This window comes from Haliotis cracherodii, unplaced genomic scaffold (assembly GCF_022045235.1).
Source record: "Haliotis cracherodii isolate W230 unplaced genomic scaffold, xgHalCrac1.p SCAF_9, whole genome shotgun sequence".
Taxonomy (NCBI): domain Eukaryota; kingdom Metazoa; phylum Mollusca; class Gastropoda; order Lepetellida; family Haliotidae; genus Haliotis; species Haliotis cracherodii.
In genome coordinates, this window is record NW_027266343.1 from 52,277,914 (window position 1) to 52,301,809 (window position 23,896).

A 23,896-nucleotide genomic window follows, 5' to 3' on the forward strand; every position below is an offset into this window, starting at 1 on the left:
GAAGCTGGTTTCAGTTATACGGAAATTCGTTTATACGGACGAATTGTGAAATGACGCAAGTGTCCGTATAAACGAGGCACGACTGTATATATATATATATATATATATATATATATATATATATATATATATATATATATATATATACTGCAACCTTAGATGTCAAATCGATTATATTTCTACAACTTCCTATAATACACTATCATTCTGTAAATCACCATGTCACAAAATGATGTACAATTACATTAGATAATATCGTCAAAACAGCTAAGAATTCAAAGAAACCGAAAGTAGGATTGGGATGTACTTGTTGTTTCATAGGCTCTCTTTTTCTTTGAAAACACGGATCAATAAGCATGCAATATTTCATCTCCTGGTTCAACCCGGGTTCGATTCCCGACGTGGGTACAATGTGTGAAGGCCATTTCTGGTGTCCCCCGCCGTGATATTGCAGGAATATTGCTAAAGCGGCGTAAAACCCCACTCACTAGCTCAAAATGAGAGGCCCTTTTTCAACACATGGTTCTATAATGATATGAAGATGGAAACAGTAAACCCATATACGTATTTAGGACTTATTGTTACTCAAAAATTCATCGGAACATCTAAAAACTGTCTGAAAAGGCATTAAGGCGCTCATAAGGCAATACAGCGGAAGGATTACCACCAGCGGAAGTGTATTGTCGGGGTAAGTGAGACAATTTTGTGTGCTTTTCAGTGTTTTGTGTATGAAAATGACCATCCGGTTCCGGAAACTGAATTTCCGTATGTACGGGTAATTTTTTAAAGTAGTTATTTCGTTTTGAATGAAAATCGTCCGGGAACTGAGGTTTCCGGACATCTGAAATCCGTATAAGCGGGACATGACTGTATATGATATTTCGATAAGATTCATTTTATAGTTCTAATTAAAAAGATTGTATCAATATTATTGTAAACATTTGGGCTCTTCAGAATAGGGAAGATATTGAAATCCTGCATCGTAAATACTCCAAATCTCTGTTACATGTTGGTTATAGGGCTGGTAATGGTTAGCTTATGGTGGATGCGGGGTGAAATCGGGTTTAACGTAGCGTCCATGATTATTGCATTTGTATAACGAAGTGCCTGCACACGTGTTTGTGTGTGTGTGTGCGTGCGTGCGTGTGTGCGTGCGTGCGTGCGTGCGTGCGTGCGCGCGCGCGTGTGAGGCTGTTTGTACTAGTCCGGACTGATGCCAATTTATAGTGCTAGCACACTCAGATACCATGCCGCAGTTTAACATGAATTCCCCACTCAGACACAGTATACTGACTCCGGGCCGACCAGTCCTTGTTTTAGCCCCTTAATGCCGAGCGCCAGACAGGGCAACAACAAGTACCATCTTTTAACGTCTTTTGGTATGACGCGGGCGGGGATCGAACCTAGGACCTACCTCCGGGCGGACGCTCTACCACTAGACCACGAAGGCAGTCTTATGGTGAATGTGTTTAGTGAGGATATGCACAGTGATATACGTTCTACTTCTATTTCATGTCAGCTTCTTTTAATTTCAATTCTAAACAGATTACGCAAAATTTAGTTGATCCAAATATATTTTTATGCAAATTATTGAGAGAGTAAGTCTTCTTTGGGGAACTGGCATGCCTCTTTACATTCTCCTTCATTGTCATTTTATTGGCTATTGGTGAAAGAGGCAATATCGTTTACAATCGTAAAGTATCTGAGGAGCTGCGTCAACGTTGTACACTGTACAGAACATGGGCTGTATTATTCCATCGAAAGGCTGTATACATCTCCAGATGTCAGTGTAATTGCACGTTGTGCAAAATTCCTCAAACATGTACTTTCTACATAAATAAAAGCGACAAAACCCTTTACGTATTCATAAAAAAATCTCCGCCAAAAGCAGAGTCGATTGTGGGATTCCGGCTATATCATGAGCATGTGTTTATAAATCGCTATCAAATAGTGATGATACCAGGTTTTCGTGAAAAGGCGAGCGTATCCTGCCCCATCGGTGGCATCTGTAACAAACACATGCAAAGGCAAATCAATTGTTCATCTGAAAAAACACGGGAACAGTTTTGATACTGATGCGTTAATTTTGGAAATACTTTTGAAATACTAGTTCTATCCCCCTAAAAAGCCCTTGGGAAACAAATGTGTACTTTGTGTCAGGTGTTTTTTATACAAAGAGACGGCTGACTGTTTGAAAGTTGAAGTCATCCCTCTTGTCCTACAGTCAGATAGTTTGTGTCACTCTGAATATCTATGCATATACAGTATATATAACTACGGTTATAACGAACTCAAAGGGACTACTGATTTTAGTTCGTTATAACCGTAGTTCGTTATATGCATACATACAACATAACTACAGCAAATAGTCGGGACCAAAAATGTATGTTCGTTATATCGGTCAGTTCGTTATAAGCGTGTTCGTTATAACCGTAGTTTACTTTATCTAAAAGGAAACAGATGAGACGGTTTCACTGATCTCTTTCATTTCCAGTTCAGGTGGGTTAGTCACTGGAAGGTTATGTGGAAATCAATGTCACACTAATTATCAGTGGAAGTTATGTCACAGTAAGCATGTGGAACCCATGTCGGAACCAAATATGTGAAAATAGTTGTCACGAGGTGTGTAGAAATCTATGTGAAACGAATGAAGTGGAAATCTATGTGACGTGATGTATGCAGAATTATATGTGACACGGTCGCGAGGTAAGTGGAAATCTATGCCACACGCAGTAAGTGGAAATCTATCACACAAAGTAAGTGGAAATCTATGTCAAGCAAGATATGTCAAAATCAATGTGACAAGAGGTATGTGGAAATCTATAATAATGCCACACGCAGTAAGTGGAAATCAGTCACACGAAGTAAGTGGAAATCTATGTGACACGAGGTATGTGCAAATCTATGTGACACGAGGTTAGTGAAAATCTGTGTGACACGCAGTAAGTGGAAATCTGTCACACGAGGTAAATGAAAATCTGTCACACGAAGAAAGTGGAAATCTATGTGACACGAGGTAAGTGGAAATGTATGTCACAGGAAGAAAGTGGAAATCTATGTCACACGAAATATGTTACAATCTGTGTCACTCGAGGTATGTAGAAATCTGTAACACGAAGTAAGTGGAAATCTATGTGACACGAGGTATGTGAAAATGTACGTGACACGAAATAAGTGGAAATCTGTCACAAACAGTAAGTGGAAATCTATGTGACACGAGGTTAGTGAAAATCTGTGTGACACGCAGTAAGTGGAAGTCTGTCACACGAGGTAAGTGAAAATCTGTCACACGAAGAAAGTGGAAATCTATGTCACACGAGGAAAGTGGAAATCTATGTCACACGAAATATGTTACAATCTGTTTCACTCGAGGTATGTAGAAATCTGTCACACGAGGTAAGTGGAAATCTATGTGACACGAGGTAAGTGGAAATGTATGTCACATGGGGATTGTGGAAGGCACCATACGTGTGTATAATGCATCATTCACCTAGCGCCTCTGTAAAGTTTCATTGATATTGTTATAGTTTTTATGTTCACTATTTTAGGGATACCCTTAACTCGCATGCCGCAGTTTAATACGAATACCCCACTCAGACACAATATCCGACTCCGAGCCGACCAGTACTTGCTTTATCCCTTAATGCCGAGCACCAGGCAGGGAAACAACAAGTACCATCGTTTAACATCTGTAAGTATTCGCCGGCCAACTGGACCACGGAGGCCGTCGAATATGACTATGCATACCGCGAAGGTTGGTGATCTTTCAACTTACTTTATTATCCTTTTTTGAAAAGTTAGCAAGATAAACTGCATTTTACAAATCCAGCATATGTTCTAGTTTCAGTGTATTCATATATGTTCATTTAAACCTTCAATGTCATGTCATAACCAAGAGTTATTGGCATAGGAATGTGTCCTCATGTTCCGGGCCATCACGCCCAATCTCACAACATAACATGTATTCATATTTCCACATATATCGTGCCACACTCAGGAGACCTGATTGATTTCGACACAATGTTTACAATGTATTATTTATACACATATGTATTCATGTGCAGTAGGACATTATTTGTTGATGGTTTCCTTTTGTTTTCGCGAACACCTGGTGTCATCACTGATTTCCAGTGGTCCATTCATATAATTTTCACAGCTATATTGCCCACAGCTAAAGTTAAATCTGTTTCGTAGGATAATCTAGACTGGTAATTCTCTTGCAGTGAAAATTTAATGTAACATATGTTGCACCTAATCCAGTATCTTCTATAAATTCTTCTGCGAATTCTGATATGACCGATGAAAGTCGACGTTTTCTTCAACGTTAAATGTTTCTTTGAATAACATACATGAAAGAGCGAAAGCGGAGTTAAACCTAACTCACTCACTCACTTATATCATCGACTGAAGAATACTGGCATATGATATCCAAGCAACAAAGTTTTTTACATCTTATGTCGATGTCATCACACATATCTACGATATCACAATTCTGTGACCCGTAGGGGGCACGGGTGGCCTAGTCGTCTAAGGCGACGCGATTCGCTGTGCAGATTTGCGTCCCTTTGGCACGCCAGAAACCTATGATTGTGGGTTCGAATCCCGGTTCGCCCCGATTATGTTTCTAGGTTTGTCAGCACCATACCCGCGCTCGTGGGTTTCACCGAAGTGGTAAACGTCTGAGACCTGCATCACCTTGGGCTTTCCTCCCACATTAAGCTGACACGACGTGATATAACTGGAATACTGTTAAAAGCGGCGTTAAACCCAACTCACTCACTCACTCACTCTGGGACCCGTAACGACCAGGGTTAGAATAGGTCTTCAGCAATCCATGCTTGTCGTAAGCGGCGACTAACGGGATCGGGTGGTCAGACTCGCTGACTTGGTTGATGCCTGTCATCGTTTCCCAATTGGGTGGATCGATGCTCAAGATATCCATCACTGCAATGTCTGGTCCAGATTCAATTATTTACAGCCTGCCGTCATACAGCTGGAATATTGCTGAGTGCAGCGTTAATCAAAAGACAAACAAAAAAACAAACAATTCTGGGCCGGTTGCACCATCTGTGCAAAAAACACAATCGGCATTGTGGATAGTTACAATTAGGCACAAACATGGAGGCGTAGCAAACTAAAAAAAAAAAAAATCTAAGTTATGTGGTTTTGTAGACCTACCGCAAAGATCGAAATAATTATTCAGGTGGGGTGACCATACATTTGAACTGTCATCAGTGATATCTGTGTCTAGCTGTTGAATTAGGCAAAAGATCCACGATCAACTGCAGAATGTAACCGTGTAGAATAGTCCATTAAAGCGATGGACAATGTATCCAATCACTCCTTCATTAACAAAAAAACAATAAAACCCTTTCCATGATCAAAAGAAAGAGTCCATAGGACTTTTCCGAGTGTCATATTTTAAGCGTGATATGTTTGCGAATCACTATAAAATACGTGAATCAGATATCGCAAATTATGATTTTATCTCGGATACCACAAGTAAAGCGTTCCACATATTCTACTCAGGAACAACTGCGTGGATCGATGCTCATGAAGTCAATCACTGGAGTGTCTGGTCCAGACTCGAAAAGTTACAGACCGCCATCATATAGCTGGAATATTGCTGATTGCGGCGTTAAACAACAAATAAACAAACAAACAAACTTAGGAACGAAATGAAAAAATACATAAAATGTTGTCATTAAGCAGTTTTTATTAAGAAAAACAATCATAATGCCACAATAGTTGTAAAGAATATTGTTATATAGTACATATCAAATTACTAGTCAACTAAAAATACAAAAATTGAATATTGAAAAGGCATGGGACACAAATATTACACAATACACAGTTCTATCATTACTTGCATCGGTTGTTATGTCGGTAGGTGTTTTCTACTGTAAGATAAGTATAACTACGAAGCTTTAGAAACTCTCTTGATTTTACTTCGAGAAAGAAATAGCCGATTCTTAACACGACAAACATTTATCAATGTGAACTCACTTGCCTTAAAAAATGAATAAAATTGTCGGTTTAAAAGTAAAAGATTAATATTTGATAAAGGCGGCCATCAAAATCTAATTGGTTTTAATCCTATCTATACGTATCCTACCTTAAAGGTACACCGTATAGATGAAACCATAGTGTTTTCGGCGATTTTAAAAAAAAGTTATTTATTAAAAAAACATCGGAACCTTGAACTTGATGCAGTGGTTTTCTTTGAAAGATATTCATATGGTGTCACTGACAGCCGAATGAAACACTCGTACAATATTAATACTTCTTCTTACGTCAGAATATAACGCAGTTTTATTCAGTCGAAATGTTTGTTAGTTTAAGTGTATTGATGGATCGAATGCATTTTGTTATGTTCGTTTCTTCAGATATCCATTTCTATAATCATGATTCTGTTCTAAATTCCTTTATTTTATTTGAAGAAAGAAGATTTTGGTTGTTTGTTTGTTGTTTAACGCCGGACAAAGCAATATTCCAGCTATATGACAGCGGTCTGTAAATAATCGAGTCTGGACCAGACAATCCAGTGATTGACATCATGAGCATCGATCCACGCAATTGGGATACGATGGCATGCATCAACCAAGTCAGCGAGCCTGACCACCCGATCCCGTTAGTCGCCTCTTACGATGAAGAAAGAAGAACCGTGATCTAACAGAATAGTCTTGCAATGACGTCCTACAGCTTACAATAAGATACGTAAAAATAATAAGGTTAACAGAGAATACTGACAAAGTGTAGTCGCACAGTACTCGCTATAGCGTGCAGAGCTCAACGCAACTTACAGAGAGCATGACTAAAAGGATATCCTCAATGTTGGAAACACTGTACCACAACATCAACACGTCGAGAAAAAGGGCGTCATGGCTGACAATCGCTGTTTGTTAAACACCCCAGAAAAGGCGAGATTCAATCCCCGATAGTCTCTTCAATTTAGTTCATTTCTGTTGCAATTGAATAGTGTTTGTAGTCAATTTGGTTAATTGTCAGTAATAACAGCCGTTGAAATGTTGATTTGTAAAGGTTGTTATTTCATTAATAATAAAAATAATTCTACACTAGCATCTTCGTTAATAGTTCATGTAGGCCCCAGGATATGCGCTTTGGGGTTTTCTTCCAATCTAATTTGTTTGAAAATACAGTAAAGTACGGTTATAACGAACTCAAATGGGCCACTAATTTTATGCTATTGTTTATTGAGGATGATAATTAAGGTCAAGGTGTCGGTAAGGAGATACTTTAGAATATCAACTTCTTCATTATGACGAACTCAACGTTTCGGAGTATATGCTTACTCCTTCATCAGGTGAATGAATGCTATGAGGCAGAGAACATATATATATATATATATATATATATATATATATATATATATATATATGTGAGGTACATGTAAGAACAACAAAAGAAAAAAGAAACAAAAGGTGGAAACTTAACAAGGGTAGCCAAGAGATAATTAGCGCTGATTGGTGATTAGTAATAAACAATGGAAGGCAACATATCCATTAATTTTATATAATAAAATATGTGGCCGGAAGTGAAGAAATAGTGCGTTATATCCTTCAGAGTCGATATAAGCGTATTCTTTAAGGATGCTTTTTACTGTATATCAACAATTGTGACGAATGTATCCCTGAGGGCTTAACGTTTTGATTGTATAATCTCGTGCGAATGTAACAACATCTTGAAGAAAACCCTGTCTTACTGTTAATATACGAGCTCTTACAACACACTTATCAATAAGGATATACTGTAACACCATTCTAATGTGTTTCATCCTCGTCAGTCTTGGTGGGGAGTTACACAGAAGTAAAAGATAAAAAAATACAGCAAAATGAATAGTCGCAGCTATTGTTTTGAGCTCATATGGATTTCAATAGTTTACTTAAGTAAAATAGCCCCTCAAACTAAGAGCAAATGTTAGTATTATGGTGTTCTTTCAGTGTAATGCTCTCTAATCTTCATTTTCAATTGTGATCGCTTCATTCTCTAGTATTTGCATTTTCAGTCTTTTTTGGCTTTCATTCTCTCGTCTCTTCTCTCTGCAACTAAAATGAAAGAAGTCTATTGTGTACAGTGCTTCTAACCTGTATTCTTAAGCCAAAATATTATAATTCCCACCCTGCTATCAGTTCTCTGGACACACAACTAGATCCGGAGGGTTAAGTTGTCTATGGCGCCGAAGACTCCCTACGCAACCATTGATTTGTCTGTCACTCTTTAGCTATCAGTTATGTGATTAAAATGGTGTTTAAAACGGCGCTAAGCCCTACATCATTAAGTATAACGGTATGAGTCGTGGTGTAGTCAACAAATAGGGAGAGGGTGTTGCCTGTGGTCACCCTAGGTGTACAAATGTAACTCCTGTAAAATACTTTCTCTTCGCGAGGTCACTATTCGAATACAAGAGTAATCATTCTTTTGCTATGCTGAAATTCGTTTTGTCTTTCTGTGTACTTATTATCAATCATTTAAACGTGATCTACCGTGTATTGTCACTCACAGACGCCATGTTGTTTTCTAGCATACGAAGTCCATATTGATCACGTTACATGTCAATAGTCAGTGTCGGTCACGTGCTTTGACCAAACCTTTACGGGTTAGTTTTATATAGTTAGGTCAGCATTGAAATATATTGTTTCGTCACGTGATATACATTAACCAAACAAATTAAAAATACTAATAGATGTATAACAACATTATATACAAAATTGAGACATATCTCTTCGTAAGTTTGTCAGTAGCCGAAATTTGAGCTGGCTGACAAAGTGAAACGTTTTGAGGAACTTGAAGGAAACTCCAGCTCCCCTTTTAATGTCTTACATTTGGGGAGGTGGGTTGGGAAACGGTCTGAGATAAAAGTGGTGGATCCCTTGTAATATTTGCTTAGTTTCCGATTGGTCGTCAAAAGACAAAAACGAGTCTCACCTTTTGAAGGCTTCCAGGCAGAATACTCCAGCAGTGAGTAACAGGCTGAACAACCAGACTGCCACAACAAAGCCACGCGAGACTTTGTAAAGATCTGCTGAATAACACGTGGCTGTCTTTACCCAGTGACTTCCTGTAATTGATTCCATGTAATAAAAAAATAAAATAAAATAAAAATATTAAAAATATAATAATAATAATAATAATAATAATAATAATAATAATAATAATAATAATAATAATAATGCTCAAGAATGCCCATATCAAGGAAAAACTTCGGGCAGAGTGCAAATGTACACTTAAGAAAATCTGAGCTGAACGCGGGCCAAAAAAGTTAAAGCCACAAATACTTATGCTGTACCCGTTCTTTCATATTCTTTTGGTGTTGTTGATTGGACGAAACAAGAAATTCAGGGTATTGACACCCTCGCACGAAGAATGATGTCCGACAATAGATCCCACAACCCTCGCTCTCCCCTCAATCGCTTATGTCTACCCATCATTATGGGAGGGCTTGGTTTGATTAACGTTGGGACTCTTCATGATAGAATTATATTGTGCACTTTTGCACACATTTATTTGTCTGATGATCCCCTTGTGAAGCATGTCAAGACTCATGATGAAAACAAGGCATTCCACAGTTTTCTTAAACGAGCCAAGGACGTGGGACATAATCTCAATGTCATAATAAGGCTATTTGTATAGCGCACAATCCACGTCACCGAGGGTCATGCTCAGCGCAATTATCCTGCAGCATCCGGTGCCACCTTCAATATGTAGACTTATGGATCGCGAAATTATACTTTAATGTTAGGAACTTACTCCACACTAATTAAGGAACATAATCCGTGCAAGGATAGGAAAATGTGTGAGTGACGGATTCTGAGTTAAAGTCGCTGTCAATAGCATTCCAGTCATTTCAGCTTGATGTGGGAGGAAAGGCCGAAGTCATTCACGGCTTAGACGTTTACCAATTAGGGGAAACCCTAAACCGGGTGTGGTGCTGACTAACCTAGAACCGTGATCAGGACAAACCGGGACTCGAACCCGCTATCACTGCTTTCTAACACGTGCTACTTTGCACGTCGAATTGAGGAGCCTTAGACGACTGGGCCACCCGGGACCCTATATAGAGACAAGATCATACAATAGGATACTCACCTGCAATCATACATCCAACGTGCACAATCAATAGAAGGATTGTGAGTGTCATGTAGTGTGTCCTCTTGAAGGATTTGCAGCATCGATTGATACCGTATATGACCACTGCTCCCATGATGACTACCCCGTGCAGGATAAGGTATATGCCAAGCATACTAATAGGTTCCTGTTGGCAGTCTTTCAAAAGGATTGCTCCTGCAATGAATCATACATGTTACAGGTAAAAACGAACCTCTACATGGATGGATTGATGGATGGATGGATGTGTTATTGTTGAAGATTATTTTTGTTGAGATATCAGTAGAAGTTCATGGCATTGTGTTTTTGACAAGTTGAAAGGAATGTAGTGCTATCAAATGTAAGCAGTGGTGTGGAAGTTACTATAATCAGAAGTTTTGGGAGGCAAGTGCAGTCGGGAATCTTCTACAACAGCATAGACTAACCAAGCATGCTGTGGAGTGTTTAGACAATATAAGGGTCACGAACGTACCTCTCTCATCTGAAGATCATCAGCCTAGACCCTATTTTGGAACTTTGACAGCTGATGCTGATAATGTGTCAAAGTTTGACGTATTTGAAGTACTGTTTTCTTAAAACTCATTGGATTATGCTGTGGATTGCGTAGATTTCTGCCTATATTCACAAACGACATTGGAATTCTAAAAAAGAATAGTTCTGGTATCTGACTCGCTTTTCCTCGTCAGATACCAGAACTATTCACTCGTTTCATATATATATATATATATATATTTATATATATATATTCATATTATACTAACACAACTGCTATTTTATTATATATTGTCATTGATATTGTGCTGCCATTGCATTTTGTACTGCCACTATATTGTGTTATGCCATTGTAATTACTTTGCATTCATTTGCATTCATTTGTAAACCTACTTTATTTTCTACCACAATTGTTACGTGTATGTCATTTCGATGTTGTTTGTTGATTTCATGCAGAATGCTTGGAAGTCAACACGTAACAGTGTGTATATATGTATGTCGTGTGCGTATACGTTGTCGTGTGCGTATACTTGTGCGTGTGTTTGTGCAACACGTATCAGCGCTTACGGACATCATGGGGACCTATGAAGCATGCTGGACACAAGAAGTAACAGTGAGTGAGTGAGATGGTTTTACGCCGCTTTTAGCAATATTCCAGCAATATCACGGCGGTGACACCAGAAATGGGAATCGAACCCGGGTCTTCAGCGTGACGAGCGAACGCTTTAACCACTAGGCTACCCTGCCGCCCCACAATAATTAACAAAGTGATATTACTGCAATGTATTTTTACATACCAGCAATGATCATACTGGCGGACGTCAATCCGAATAGACTGGAGAACACATTGCCGAAAACTGAAATAATAATAGTATTGTATACAAACACAGTCCCTTCACGCTATGAACGGTTCTTTTCGTGATGTGCAGTATTGTAAAGTGCACCAAAGACCTCAGTAAAATATCGTTATGAGGGAGCGCAATTGCATTGTTTTAAGTACAAATCAAAATATTACATATAATATGACCAGTATTACGTACATAATACAGGTCATCGCATACCAAACATATCCTCAAGAGGCAGGACCACATCATCATGTAGGAAGCCCTGTCTACCAACAACAACTGGCGACAAAGAAAACTACAAGAAATCAATGACGCCAGGAGACACCAGCCAGCCATGCACCGTGACCAGGGAACATATCTGCCCAGTGGCTGGCTTCCATTTGTCCATTGCCATTCTATTACCTATCAGTGCTCATTACCCTCCCCCCCCCCCCCCCCCCCCCCCCCCACACACACACACACACTTATCAGCGACAATTGTCTGTTGGCTTCCCTTGTTAAGTTTAACCTTTGTTATCTTATTGTTGTTGTTCTTACAGGTACATAAATATGTTCTCCGCCTCTTCCAAATTTAAAAAATTCAAAAAATCAATATAAGCAACCCCTAAAAGCCCCCTCTTGGGTTGCACACACCACTTTCACCCTTCTCGGAATACACTAAATGGTCCGGCCAGGCCCGTGTGCGAAATACGTTGCAGTCGGAAAGCGCACGTTAAATCTTCTATATCAGTCAGTCAGTCTCTTAACATTTATTCACCTGATGAAGGAGTAAGTATATATTCCGAAACGTTGAGTTCCTCATAATAAAGAAGTTGACATCCATAAATTGTCTTCCTTGTGTCTATCACTTCTAAATGCCCTTTAAAGACTTGATCAAATACCAGTTAATTCTTAATGTGTGAAATCCTAAACATGGAATCTTACCTTCTGTGATTTCATCTGAAATGATAAGACAAAATGAAATTATTTGATATATAGCTAAGGTGCATTCGTATAATACTGTGACAATAACGTCAACGGTAACATAATTCAAAATTAATTCAAGAACGTTACTGTAGAGACACATGTACAAGAATGGATCTATCATTTATGTCCTCCTATGTATGCATAGAGCAACGTAATGCTCTAGTTATGCGCTGTCACACTACATGTATATAGCAAAGCTACTAAACGTCGAAACTGCAATCGTATTCATACTTCTATGTTTGAGTCCACAGTCAATGAATGCAACATCTAACTCCGTAATCAAACTCCCAATGACAACACCAGGTGTCCTACGGGTGTCTGACCTTGTGACAAAAGGTCAAGGTCACTATAAATAGCGTACGAGAGTGAGTGAGTATGGTTTTGAGCCGTTTTAAGCAATATTCCAGCAATTACACGGCGGTGAACACCAGGAATGGGCTTCACACATTGTACCCATGAGGGGCATCGAACCCGGGTCTTCTGAATCAACAAGTTAACCACTAGGCTGCCCAACGTATGAGAATGAATAGAACATAACGTCACTTTGAACTTTATTTGAGTTAAATCACGGCAAGTGATGAGGGGAAACCCCAAACTGACACTGGTCATAGACATTTTGGAGAAGCTCGTGACGATGGATAGGAGGATGACAAAATCAAAGATCACGATCAGGACAACTATCGGATTCGAACTCATAGTTTGCCCAAGAGGAGGAGCTAGTCACCGGTCAATGGCAGACACTAAACTATACATCATGCACTTCAGCATGTCATAATTGACTGAGTCCGATACGTGTAAGCTCACTTAAGCTTCCAAACACATTTACGGTAGACATGTGGAGGACATTTCGAAATTTGATGCATCAGTAACATATATGATCTATCTTGCAATTTCTTATTTTGACCTGGTGTCCCCGTGTTTTTTCGGGTGAACAATTGAATTGCCACCGGTGGGACAGGATACGCTCACCTTTTCACGAACGCCTGATATTATCAGTATATTTGATAGTGATCCGTTGGTTGGTTGGTTTGTTGTTTAACGCCGCACTCAGCAAAATGACGGCGGTTTGTAAATAATCGAGTCTGGACCAGACAATCCGGTGATCGATACCATGAGCATCGATCCACGTAATTGGGATCGATGAGATGCATCAACTAAGTCAGACAGCCTGACCACCCGATCCCGTTAGTCGCCCCTTACGACAAGCAGATAGTGATCCCATATAGTCGGAATCGTACAATCGACTGTGTTGAATGTGGAAAAAGGTTTTCTCGTTTATTGTTTAATATAAAGGGGAATTTATTCTTATAGCGATATCTGACTTCCATTGGCATGAACTGAGGTTTGTAATATAGCTCTTACCGTTGGATGTCTCCTTACAAAGTTCAAGGCAAAATGTACATCTGCAGCAATTGGATTCCGGTGACTCGGCCGTGTTTAGTCCACTGTCCAACCAATGCTCTGAATCAGCGGATATATATGGACATCGTACCTTAACAGCGTCAATACTTTGAGAACAAACATGATAATTAAACAAACTGTGAACTGCAAACGTGCATAGTATTCATTTGACAATCGACATCGACCAACTCAATCGAACAAGAGTGCGAGAGTGAGTGGTTGGCGAATCGCATTATCGGTGGTTCGAGAAGGGAGCTAACTCCGTTTGCCTATTCGAAACTAAACGCACTTGTTGTTGAGAATATGTACCACGTAAACAAACCCGCATTACGAACTGCTATTTAAACTCTATTTAAAATAAGTATTATGACTTATGTACTTACAAATGCTATGACGATACAGCTCTACTTCTACGAACATCGCCAAACTTGGGGATCATTAATATTCATGAGTTATTCCTTTTATGGAACAAGTTCTCGGACAAGTTTGAGGCTTGTATCATGTCCGAGATGAAGTCAAGTGTAGACATATTTTCAGGCTTATATTGCCACCAAAACTTATACAGGAAAAAGTAGAATGAGTGGTATTGCCTCTGTAAATTTAATTTGAAGTAGATCTAAGTTTCTTGCTTTGTAACTATTTTTACAAAACTAGTGTGGTCAGCTATGATGACGTTATTCAAACTTCAAAGACTTTGTGTGCCTTTCGTAGAATTAACGTCACACTAAATAATTTATAAAGATATTTCCCATCAATATTACAAAATGAGAATAATATATAATGTCACATACCCATGCAAAGTAATGACAAATGTGAGCCCACTAGCCTAAATGACTTAGTCAACCTAATGAAGCCCAGCGATTAACAAATGTGGGCCCACCTGTTTCGATCACTATAAGACGGGGAAAATGTGGGCCCACATTTTAGAAAATGGTTATAAGTAAGCCAAGCTAATGAAGCTTAGCGATTTATAAATGTGGTCCCTCCTGTTGCAATCACTATGACGGAAGAACGTATACCCACTAGACGATATACAAATGTGGGCCCACTTGTTTCGATCACCATATATGACGGGAAAAATGTGGACCCACATTTTAGAAAATGGTTATCAGCACTAAACCAATCTAGGAATATGTACGGATGGAAACATAGATATATATAATGCATTCAAACATTAAGATATCCTTTTACCTTAGGGATAAGCTGGGCATTTAATAAGATGGACCAACAACGTACAGCATGACTGACGCCATTTCTCACAAATACGAAAACAACGGAGTTAGCTCCCGTTTGAAATTAGAGTGACCTCCCTTTCCTAATATGAACCACTGATTATGCGGTTTCGACGCGTGGTTTAGCAATATTCCAGCAACATCACGCCGGAGGAAACCAGAAATGGGCTTCAAACATCTGGAACAAGAGATGATACATGTGCGTAGCAATTAAGGTGGTAAGGATAGTTCGAAGGATTTGGTTCGACTTATTGACAGAAAGGAAGGTTTGAAAAGTCTCACCGGCCATTACAGTGTCGGCAGGTGTATTTCACACAACATCATGAACAAGCCAGTGTGCTTTCTTTAGTGTCTCACCTTTTTATATTCAACACGACTTAGCCATGCTAAATGTAAATCCCAAATCTATGTATAGTTTCATAAATGTATTTATCATACTACTGCAAACAATGATGTAATGTCAAATTATGGGCAATGACCAACTACCTATGGACGTGGTTCAAAGCTATTGATGTGATTAGGAGGTTCCAGATAATATAACGTCATCGCCAGAGAATAATCAGTCTTGATTATCTTTCATAACAGGTGCGAAAGGCAAAGAAGTGGTGAAAATTATATGAGTTGATCACTGAAAGACAAATACACCTAAACAATTGGAAACTGTAAATGTAAAAATCACTACGTTATGCTTCACTAAACCTCTTGTGCTGACTCATCGTCTAAAGTGCTTCATATTGCGTATAGGGCTCAGACCGACAAGTGTTTGGAGTCTGGAGATATGTTATTGACAACTTATGTTTACTTATCAATGTGATAATTAGTATATTAACGGGTATAATAGAATAAATAAATTTACCGTTTCTCCTGTCTTGCCACATTGTTGTAAGCAGTATTCACTGGCCTCGTGACCTGAAAATATTAATCATACACGTACCGTATTAATCCTAAGGGGGTAGAACCCTACAGAGAAGAAATTGCATGATGAGTCACTTACTTAGACGCAACATCGCTCATCTTCCTATTCAGTGAGTATTTTGCTTAAGTTGTCATCCCTGACACTATCGCCGTAAAAGAAAACAGCCATTTATGTTCACGAATCCGTCCACATGCAGGAGACGTCCTGTTACACCGGCTTCACATGAGCAACATAGGTTTGCAAACACATGATAGTAAACTCCAAAATGTTTGCCATCTTGTGTTTTTCTTCGACAAATATGTGTTGTTGCTTCGTTCCCTTCACTTCTCCCATTTTGTAGAAGATGTAAGTAAAACTAATGTGTTTACATCTACGCAGTATCTGATTAAGGAAGAGAATTTATGGATGTCAACTTCTTTATTACGAGGAACACAACGTTTCGGAGTATATGACTACTCCTTCGTCAGGGGATTGAATGCCATGAAGCTTCATATTGGATGCTAATCACCTATTATCGCCAATTATCTGTTGGCTTCCACCTTTTGTTGCATATTACTGTTGCTGTTCTTACATGTACATATACATGTTCCCTACATCATAGCATCCATTCACCTGATGAAGGAGTGAGCATATACTCCGAAACGTTGTGTTCCCCATAATAAAGAAGTTGACATCCATAAATTATCTGTCTTATGTGTATCACTTCTAAATGCCTTTCAAAGACTTAGGATCTGATTAGTTGTAAGCAACCAACATTAGACAACTATTCTCACGACAACATCGAGCTTAAAAACACTATAATGCTGGCCACCTTATTGGTGAAAATGTAGACCGATTCTATTTTTCGCCATTAGTTTCACGATTGGCAAAAATCCTTGCAAGCTGTCTTTGTTGACACAAAAACGTATGTTTGTAAACATAAATCGACATGTTTGTCGTTTGCAACAACATTGTAGGAATGAGCTGAAATATATTCCAAACAATATCTAACTTGCATTATTTTCAGAGAATGTATGAACTCATTTCGTACACGTTCTAATAATGAATACCAAATATGGTTGACAATTGTATTACATATAATGTATTACATATAGTTCATTATATTAGGCTTAAATTGACTGGGAACCGTTGAAACATCAGTCAATAGAGTGTAAAAGGCCAACTCGTGATGATCATTATATGAATGGATCACTGATAAAATGAGAGATGACACCAGTTGTTCGCGAACATGGCCTACTCCACCGGCAGAACCCACAATCTCACACAATTTGCATAAAAAATAAGTGCCTATTTGTTGCCTAAAACCAACCCTACACTACTGCTTCCGAACGACGGCGGCCTGAATACACCATTGCCCTACTTTTCTGTTAACAATACTGCATGTATGATCTTTTATACTAAACTATACAAATTTACACAACACACATTGACTTTTGCCGACACTTTAGATATCGATCACTGAAGATTGGCATGATGTGGAAGCTGTCCCCTTTATTTAGGACAATCAGCGGACAAGGGACTGTCGCACGATGAGCTTTGCTCTCCCACTAACTCTAAACTAAACGACGAGTATAAAGGTTGACAACACATGCACACGGAACGAGTTTCGGTTTGACATTTCCTTATCGTGTCACTAATAACTAGGTCGCAAAGCCCAACTTTACTGCAGAGAAAACTGGTTCGTTTTCCAGCCTTGAAGCTTCCTGATACGATGTGTCATCACCTCTCTACGCCTGAGTTTCACATTCATACAATCGACTCCATTGAACCTCATCACAAAGTGACATATACCGCAGCATTGATATGCGAATTATAATGTAAAATAGGAAAGCATTGGCAAAAAATGCATATTACATCTTTAGATTTGACTGGTTGTCCAATATGTACCATATGCCTAAACAATGCATAGTTCATGATCAGGGCGAGTATGAAGACATGCTTTTTTCCAGATAATTTAAAATATAAAATAAAAAACAGTTAAAGTTGTCATATCCACTTAACATTACTCAAAACGTGTATTATATTGACATATGTTATCGATATACACATGATGCATGACACTGTATTATATTGACATATGTTATCGATATACACATGATATATGACACTGTATTGTATTGACATATATTATCGATATACACATGATACATGACACTGTATTATACTGACATATGTTATCGATATACACATGATATATGACACTGTATTACATTGACATATGTTATCGATATACACATGATACATGACACTGTATTATATTGACATATGTTATCGATATACACACGATACATGACACTGTATTACATTGACATATGTTATCGATATACACATGATACATGACACTGTATTATATTGACATATGTTATCGATATACACACGATACATGACACTGTATTACATTGACATATGTTATCGATATACACATGATACATGACACTGTATTATATTGACATATGTTATCGATATACACATGATACAGACACTGTATAACATTGACATATGTTATCGATATACACATGATACATGACACTGTATTATATTGACATATGTTATCGATATACACATGATACATGACACTGTATTATATTGACATATGTTATCGATATACACATGATACATGACACTGTATTACATTGACATATGTTATCGATATACACATGATACATGACAATGTATATTGTATTGACATATGTTATCGATATACACATGATACATGACACTGTATTACATTGACATATGTTATCGATATACACATGATACATGACACTGTATTATATCGACATATCATATCGATATACACATGATACATGACACTGTATTATATCGACATATGTTATCGATATACACATGATGCATGACACTGTATTATACTGACATATGTTATCGATATACACATGATACATGACACTGTATTGTATTGACATATGTTATCGATATACACACGATACATGACACTGTATTATATTGACATATGTTATCGATATACACATGATACATGACACTGTATTACATTGACATATGTTATCGATATACACATGATACATGACACTGTATTATATTGACATATGTTATCGATATACACATGATACATGACACTGTATTATATTGACATATGTTATCGATATACACATGATACATGACACTGTATTGTATTGACATATGTTATCGATATACACATGATACGCGGCACCGTATTATATTTACATATGTTATCGATATACACATGATATATGACATTGTATTACATTGATATATGTTATCGATATACACATGATACATGACACTGTATTATATTGACATATGTTATCGATATACATATGATACATGACACTGTATTGTATTGACATATGTTATCGATATACACACGATACATGACACTGTATTATATTGACATATGTTATCGATATACACATGATACATGACACTGTATTGTATTGACATATCTTATCGATATACACATGATACATGACACTGTATTGTATTGACATATGTTATCGATATACACATGATACATGACACTGTATTATATTGACATATGTTATCGATATACACATGATACATGACACTGTATTGTATTGACATATGTTATCGATATACACATGTTACATGACACTGTATTGTATTGACATATGTTATCGATATACACATGATACATGACACTGTATTATATTGACATATGTTATCGATATACACATGATACATGACACTGTATTATATCGACATATGTTATCGATATACACATGATGCATGACACTGTATTATATCGACATATGTTATCGATATACACATGATGCATGACACTGTATTATATCGACATATCTTATCGATATACACATGATACATGACACTGTATTATATCGACATATGTTATCGATATACACATGATGCATGACACTGTATTATATCGACATATGTTATCGATATACACATGATACATGACACTGTATTATATCGACATATGTTATCGATATACACATGATACATGACACTGTATTATATCGACATATGTTATCGATATACACATGATACATGACACTGTATATTGTATTGACATATGTTATCGATATACACATGATGCATGACACTGTATTATATCGACATATGTTATCGATATACACATGATACATGACACTGTATTATATTGACATATGTTATCGATATACTCATGATACATGACACTGTATTATATTGACATATGTTATCGATATACACATGATACATGACACTGTATTATATTGACATATGTTATCGATATACACATGATACATGACACTGTATTATATTGACATATGTTATCGATATACACATGATACATGACACTGTATTATATTGACATATGTTATCGATATACACATGATACATGACACTGTATTATATTGACATATGTTATCGATATACACATGATACATGACACTGTATTATATCGACATATGTTATCGATATACACATGATGCATGACACTGTATATTGTATTGACATATGTTATCGATATACGCATGATACATGACACTGTATTATATTGACATATGTTATCGATATACACATGATACATGACACTGTATTATATTGACATATGTTATCGATATACACATGATGCATGACACTGTATTATATCGACATATCATATCGATATACACATGATACATGACACTGTTGCGTGTGTCTGAGCGTCATTACACTGTAACAGGCATGTTTAGTTTCTAGATAAACACAATAACACGTTCATGTATATATCTTAAATATGTTTAGAATTGTGTAATGGTCAGGATATCAAGATTCACATGTGACGTGTGTTTATTATTATTGAATTATACCTGGTTATGTTGCTCTGTGATGATGACGAAGGCAATGGTATTTCAATAGGGCAGCACGCACTGCAAAATAAGTCGCCTCTGTTGAAATAAGATCTTACTTTCAATCCATAACGTTTGCATGCTGCTGTATTTATCAATGCAAAACAAAACCGAAACTAAAAGAAAATCGCGAATATTCATTGACATTTGAATTGAAAAATATTATTAATATATTATCTATGGTCCCATAAATACCGGAAAATGAGCATTTAATCGTTCCTGACTTATGTATGACTTCAATGTCCCATTGAGAATTTCTCCCAAACTCTTTAACTGAAATATATACAATGTAACACCAACAACACTCACTTACCAACTTGAGGCTGTTCGTTAACTCGACATACCATAGACATAGTTTCGTACGACCCGTGAAGATTCCGGGGTAGAATAGGTCTTCAGCAACCCATGCTAGCCGTAAAAGGCGACTATGCTTGTCGTAAAAGGCCACTAACGGGATCGGGTGGTCAGACTCACTTTGATGCATGTCATCGTTTCCCAATTCCGTGGATTGATGCTCATGATAGTAATCACTGGATTGTCTGGATTATTTACAGACCGCTGTACTATTGCTGAGTGCGGCGTTAAACAACAAACCAAACCAAACCATAGTTTCGTTCATGTTTATGCCCCCCCCCCCCCCCCTGAATATATTTCTCACGATTTCGTGAATGTGTTTCACTTGTAAACCAATACATACAGGAGAAGATATGTTGTAATTATGTAATGAGGTATTGTCATATCTGATTTGAAACGTGTTGGGATAAAACAGCCCAAACTCTTTGTTCCGTTAATGCCCAAAACACATTCAATCATAAACAGAAAACAGCTGTCTTGCATTTGTTTAATCCCTACACACATTTTTCACAATGTACAAGTACATTTCCATATTGATAAGAATCTCACTGTTTACACGATCACAGCACAGGGCCGAGTGTACATGCAATACAGATCACGTACATCCGGCGACCACTCAAGTCCGGATTCAGCATTGTGCTTTCACTTCAGCCAGTATGTTTACTTTACAGTTAACTCTCCATTTTACACATACTTACTGTATTCCATCAACCGAATACGATGTCAACAAGAAATTCACATTCCAAAATTACAACTAATCCAGATTTGCAAAATACGCAATGAACATTGGTGTCTCTATTGACTGATTATGTGACGTTTGGTTCAGGCGACCGTCAACACTAGTCCCTCTATGTCACGGCGACCTACAAATAATCCCCTCTGGATCAGGCCGACCATTGGCTGACAGCATGTTCAATGATCTAAGTCGTCCTTGTCAACTATCTATACCGAAATGGAATTCTCCCATGCAATTTCAATTCAGAGACCAACAATCAAGAATAAGATGTTTTTACATCTCCTAATCGAACGATGCTTATTATTGCTTTGAACATGGGTTATGTTAACATCTAATTATATTTATTTATTTGAAATCTTTTTAAAATCGTTTAGTAAACATGTATAATATGGATAAAACTCCATACTTACCACTACATCACACTCATTGTCATGACTGGTCAACTGGAAAACGTATTTTGACTTTCGCTTTTGTATTTCTTGCATTTCAGGTTCCATATTTGGAAGTGCTTACACACTCACAGCAGTTTCATTGGTTAGCTATATCTGTATACAGATAAAGGTCATGTGCAACTACAGCGAGACCAGAAGTGATCATTCGCCAGTGATGTTGTACATATAAATATAGTGCAGTAAGTGTTTCATGTGCCTATTTCCGCAGTTCATTTATATATGCGTTACCGACAAACGAAAAGTACAAACATGTTCTTCGCTTATATATGTTTTACCGACAAACGAGAAGTACAAACATGTTCTGGCGACTCAGAAAACTTAGAACTTCAAATGTTGTTGTTAGCGTGTTTCATATGAACTCTAGCATATACATACGCGGAAGATAGCCTGTGTAATGTTTCGTTGACAGATTTTATATACGATTCATATGGATCTCAATTCAAAATTAAGCACTAATAACACGTAAAATGTCTGCTGGTGGGGAGCATGAGTCAATATTTACTGATAGACACTGTACAGAATGTTTATCGTACCTTAGGCCTGAAGTTTAAAGAATAGGGGATCCCTTTAGTTTGAGGTATGTTCGTGTTCCCCTTTGACCAAATATGATAGAGGGTTCTCGAACTGACTCTAGATTTCCTATATGTTCAATAAGCAATGTGGACTTCATTATATCAACTATAATTATGCCGCTTGTCAGATACAGGAACTATTAATTCGTTTTATAAAATTAGTATTACACAGGAGCTCGTTAAGTATTCTGTACATATCCTACTGTGAACAGGAACACGGTTAGGTAACGTGAGGTGACGGGTGTGGCTATGTTTGAGATGGATCGAGAGAAAACTGATAAATTGTAGGGAGGAGACATTCCTATATTGAATGGTTACAGTTAAGCTTTCAAAACGTTTTATGGTAGACATGTGGAGGACATTTCCAAATTTGACGCGTCAATGACAAAATGATGTCCGATGTAATTCTTTATTTTGACTTGTACCATTTGTTCCCGTGGTTTTTATCACGTGAACAACTGATTTTCCTTTGCATGTGTTTGTTACGGGTGCCCCAAGTTGGGCAGGATACGCTCATCTTTTCGCGAAAATCTGGTATCATTACTATTTGATAGTGATTCATGAACACGTGCTCATGATATAGTCGGAATCGTACAATCGACTCTGTTGTATGCATGTATTTCTGAAAAGGGTTTTGTCGCTTTATTTACGTGAGCTCCTTTGGTAATGAATCTATCTTCAAACCTATTCTGGATAAGGTGAGATCTATGGATTCAGAGACAGGCCCAATGTACTAGCTGCTAAGATCAAGTTTGGATGAACAACTGTGATAGATAGCATGTCTCATGTCGATCTCTCTGAGCCTGAAGACTTGGAGCAACATGGAGGGGCCCCAAATGATTAGGAAACAGATACCAATGAAGATTGATAATAAGATTATATGAAAATAACATTGTGTGAGATACTGCTTACATGTCCCGTCAGTCCTTGCACGCTTAATCAGGTTAGTGGA

General features: G+C 37.7%; 1 protein-coding gene across 2 annotated transcripts; it reads right to left on the reverse strand.

Annotated features, from left to right (window-relative positions):
* Nucleotides 1-7,386: 7,386 nt before the first annotated feature.
* LOC139452996 (uncharacterized) lies at nt 7,387-22,382 on the reverse strand. 2 transcript variants are annotated; one of them, XM_071234626.1, is made up of 9 exons: nt 22,331-22,382; nt 20,792-20,851; nt 15,918-15,970; nt 13,791-13,889; nt 12,387-12,401; nt 11,415-11,474; nt 10,108-10,302; nt 8,947-9,079; nt 7,387-8,066 (listed from the first exon to the last, which is right to left on the reverse strand). In XM_071234626.1, the coding sequence occupies exons 3-9, from the start codon at nt 15,937-15,939 to the stop codon at nt 7,973-7,975; spliced, it is 618 nt and encodes a 205-aa protein (XP_071090727.1). In that variant the 5' UTR covers nt 15,940-15,970; nt 20,792-20,851; nt 22,331-22,382; the 3' UTR covers nt 7,387-7,972. The 2 variants fall into 2 exon arrangements, with proteins under 2 accessions (XP_071090727.1, XP_071090728.1); XM_071234627.1 differs by lacking the exon at nt 20,792-20,851 and having other exon boundaries at nt 22,331-22,374.
* Nucleotides 22,383-23,896: the final 1,514 nt, after the last annotated feature.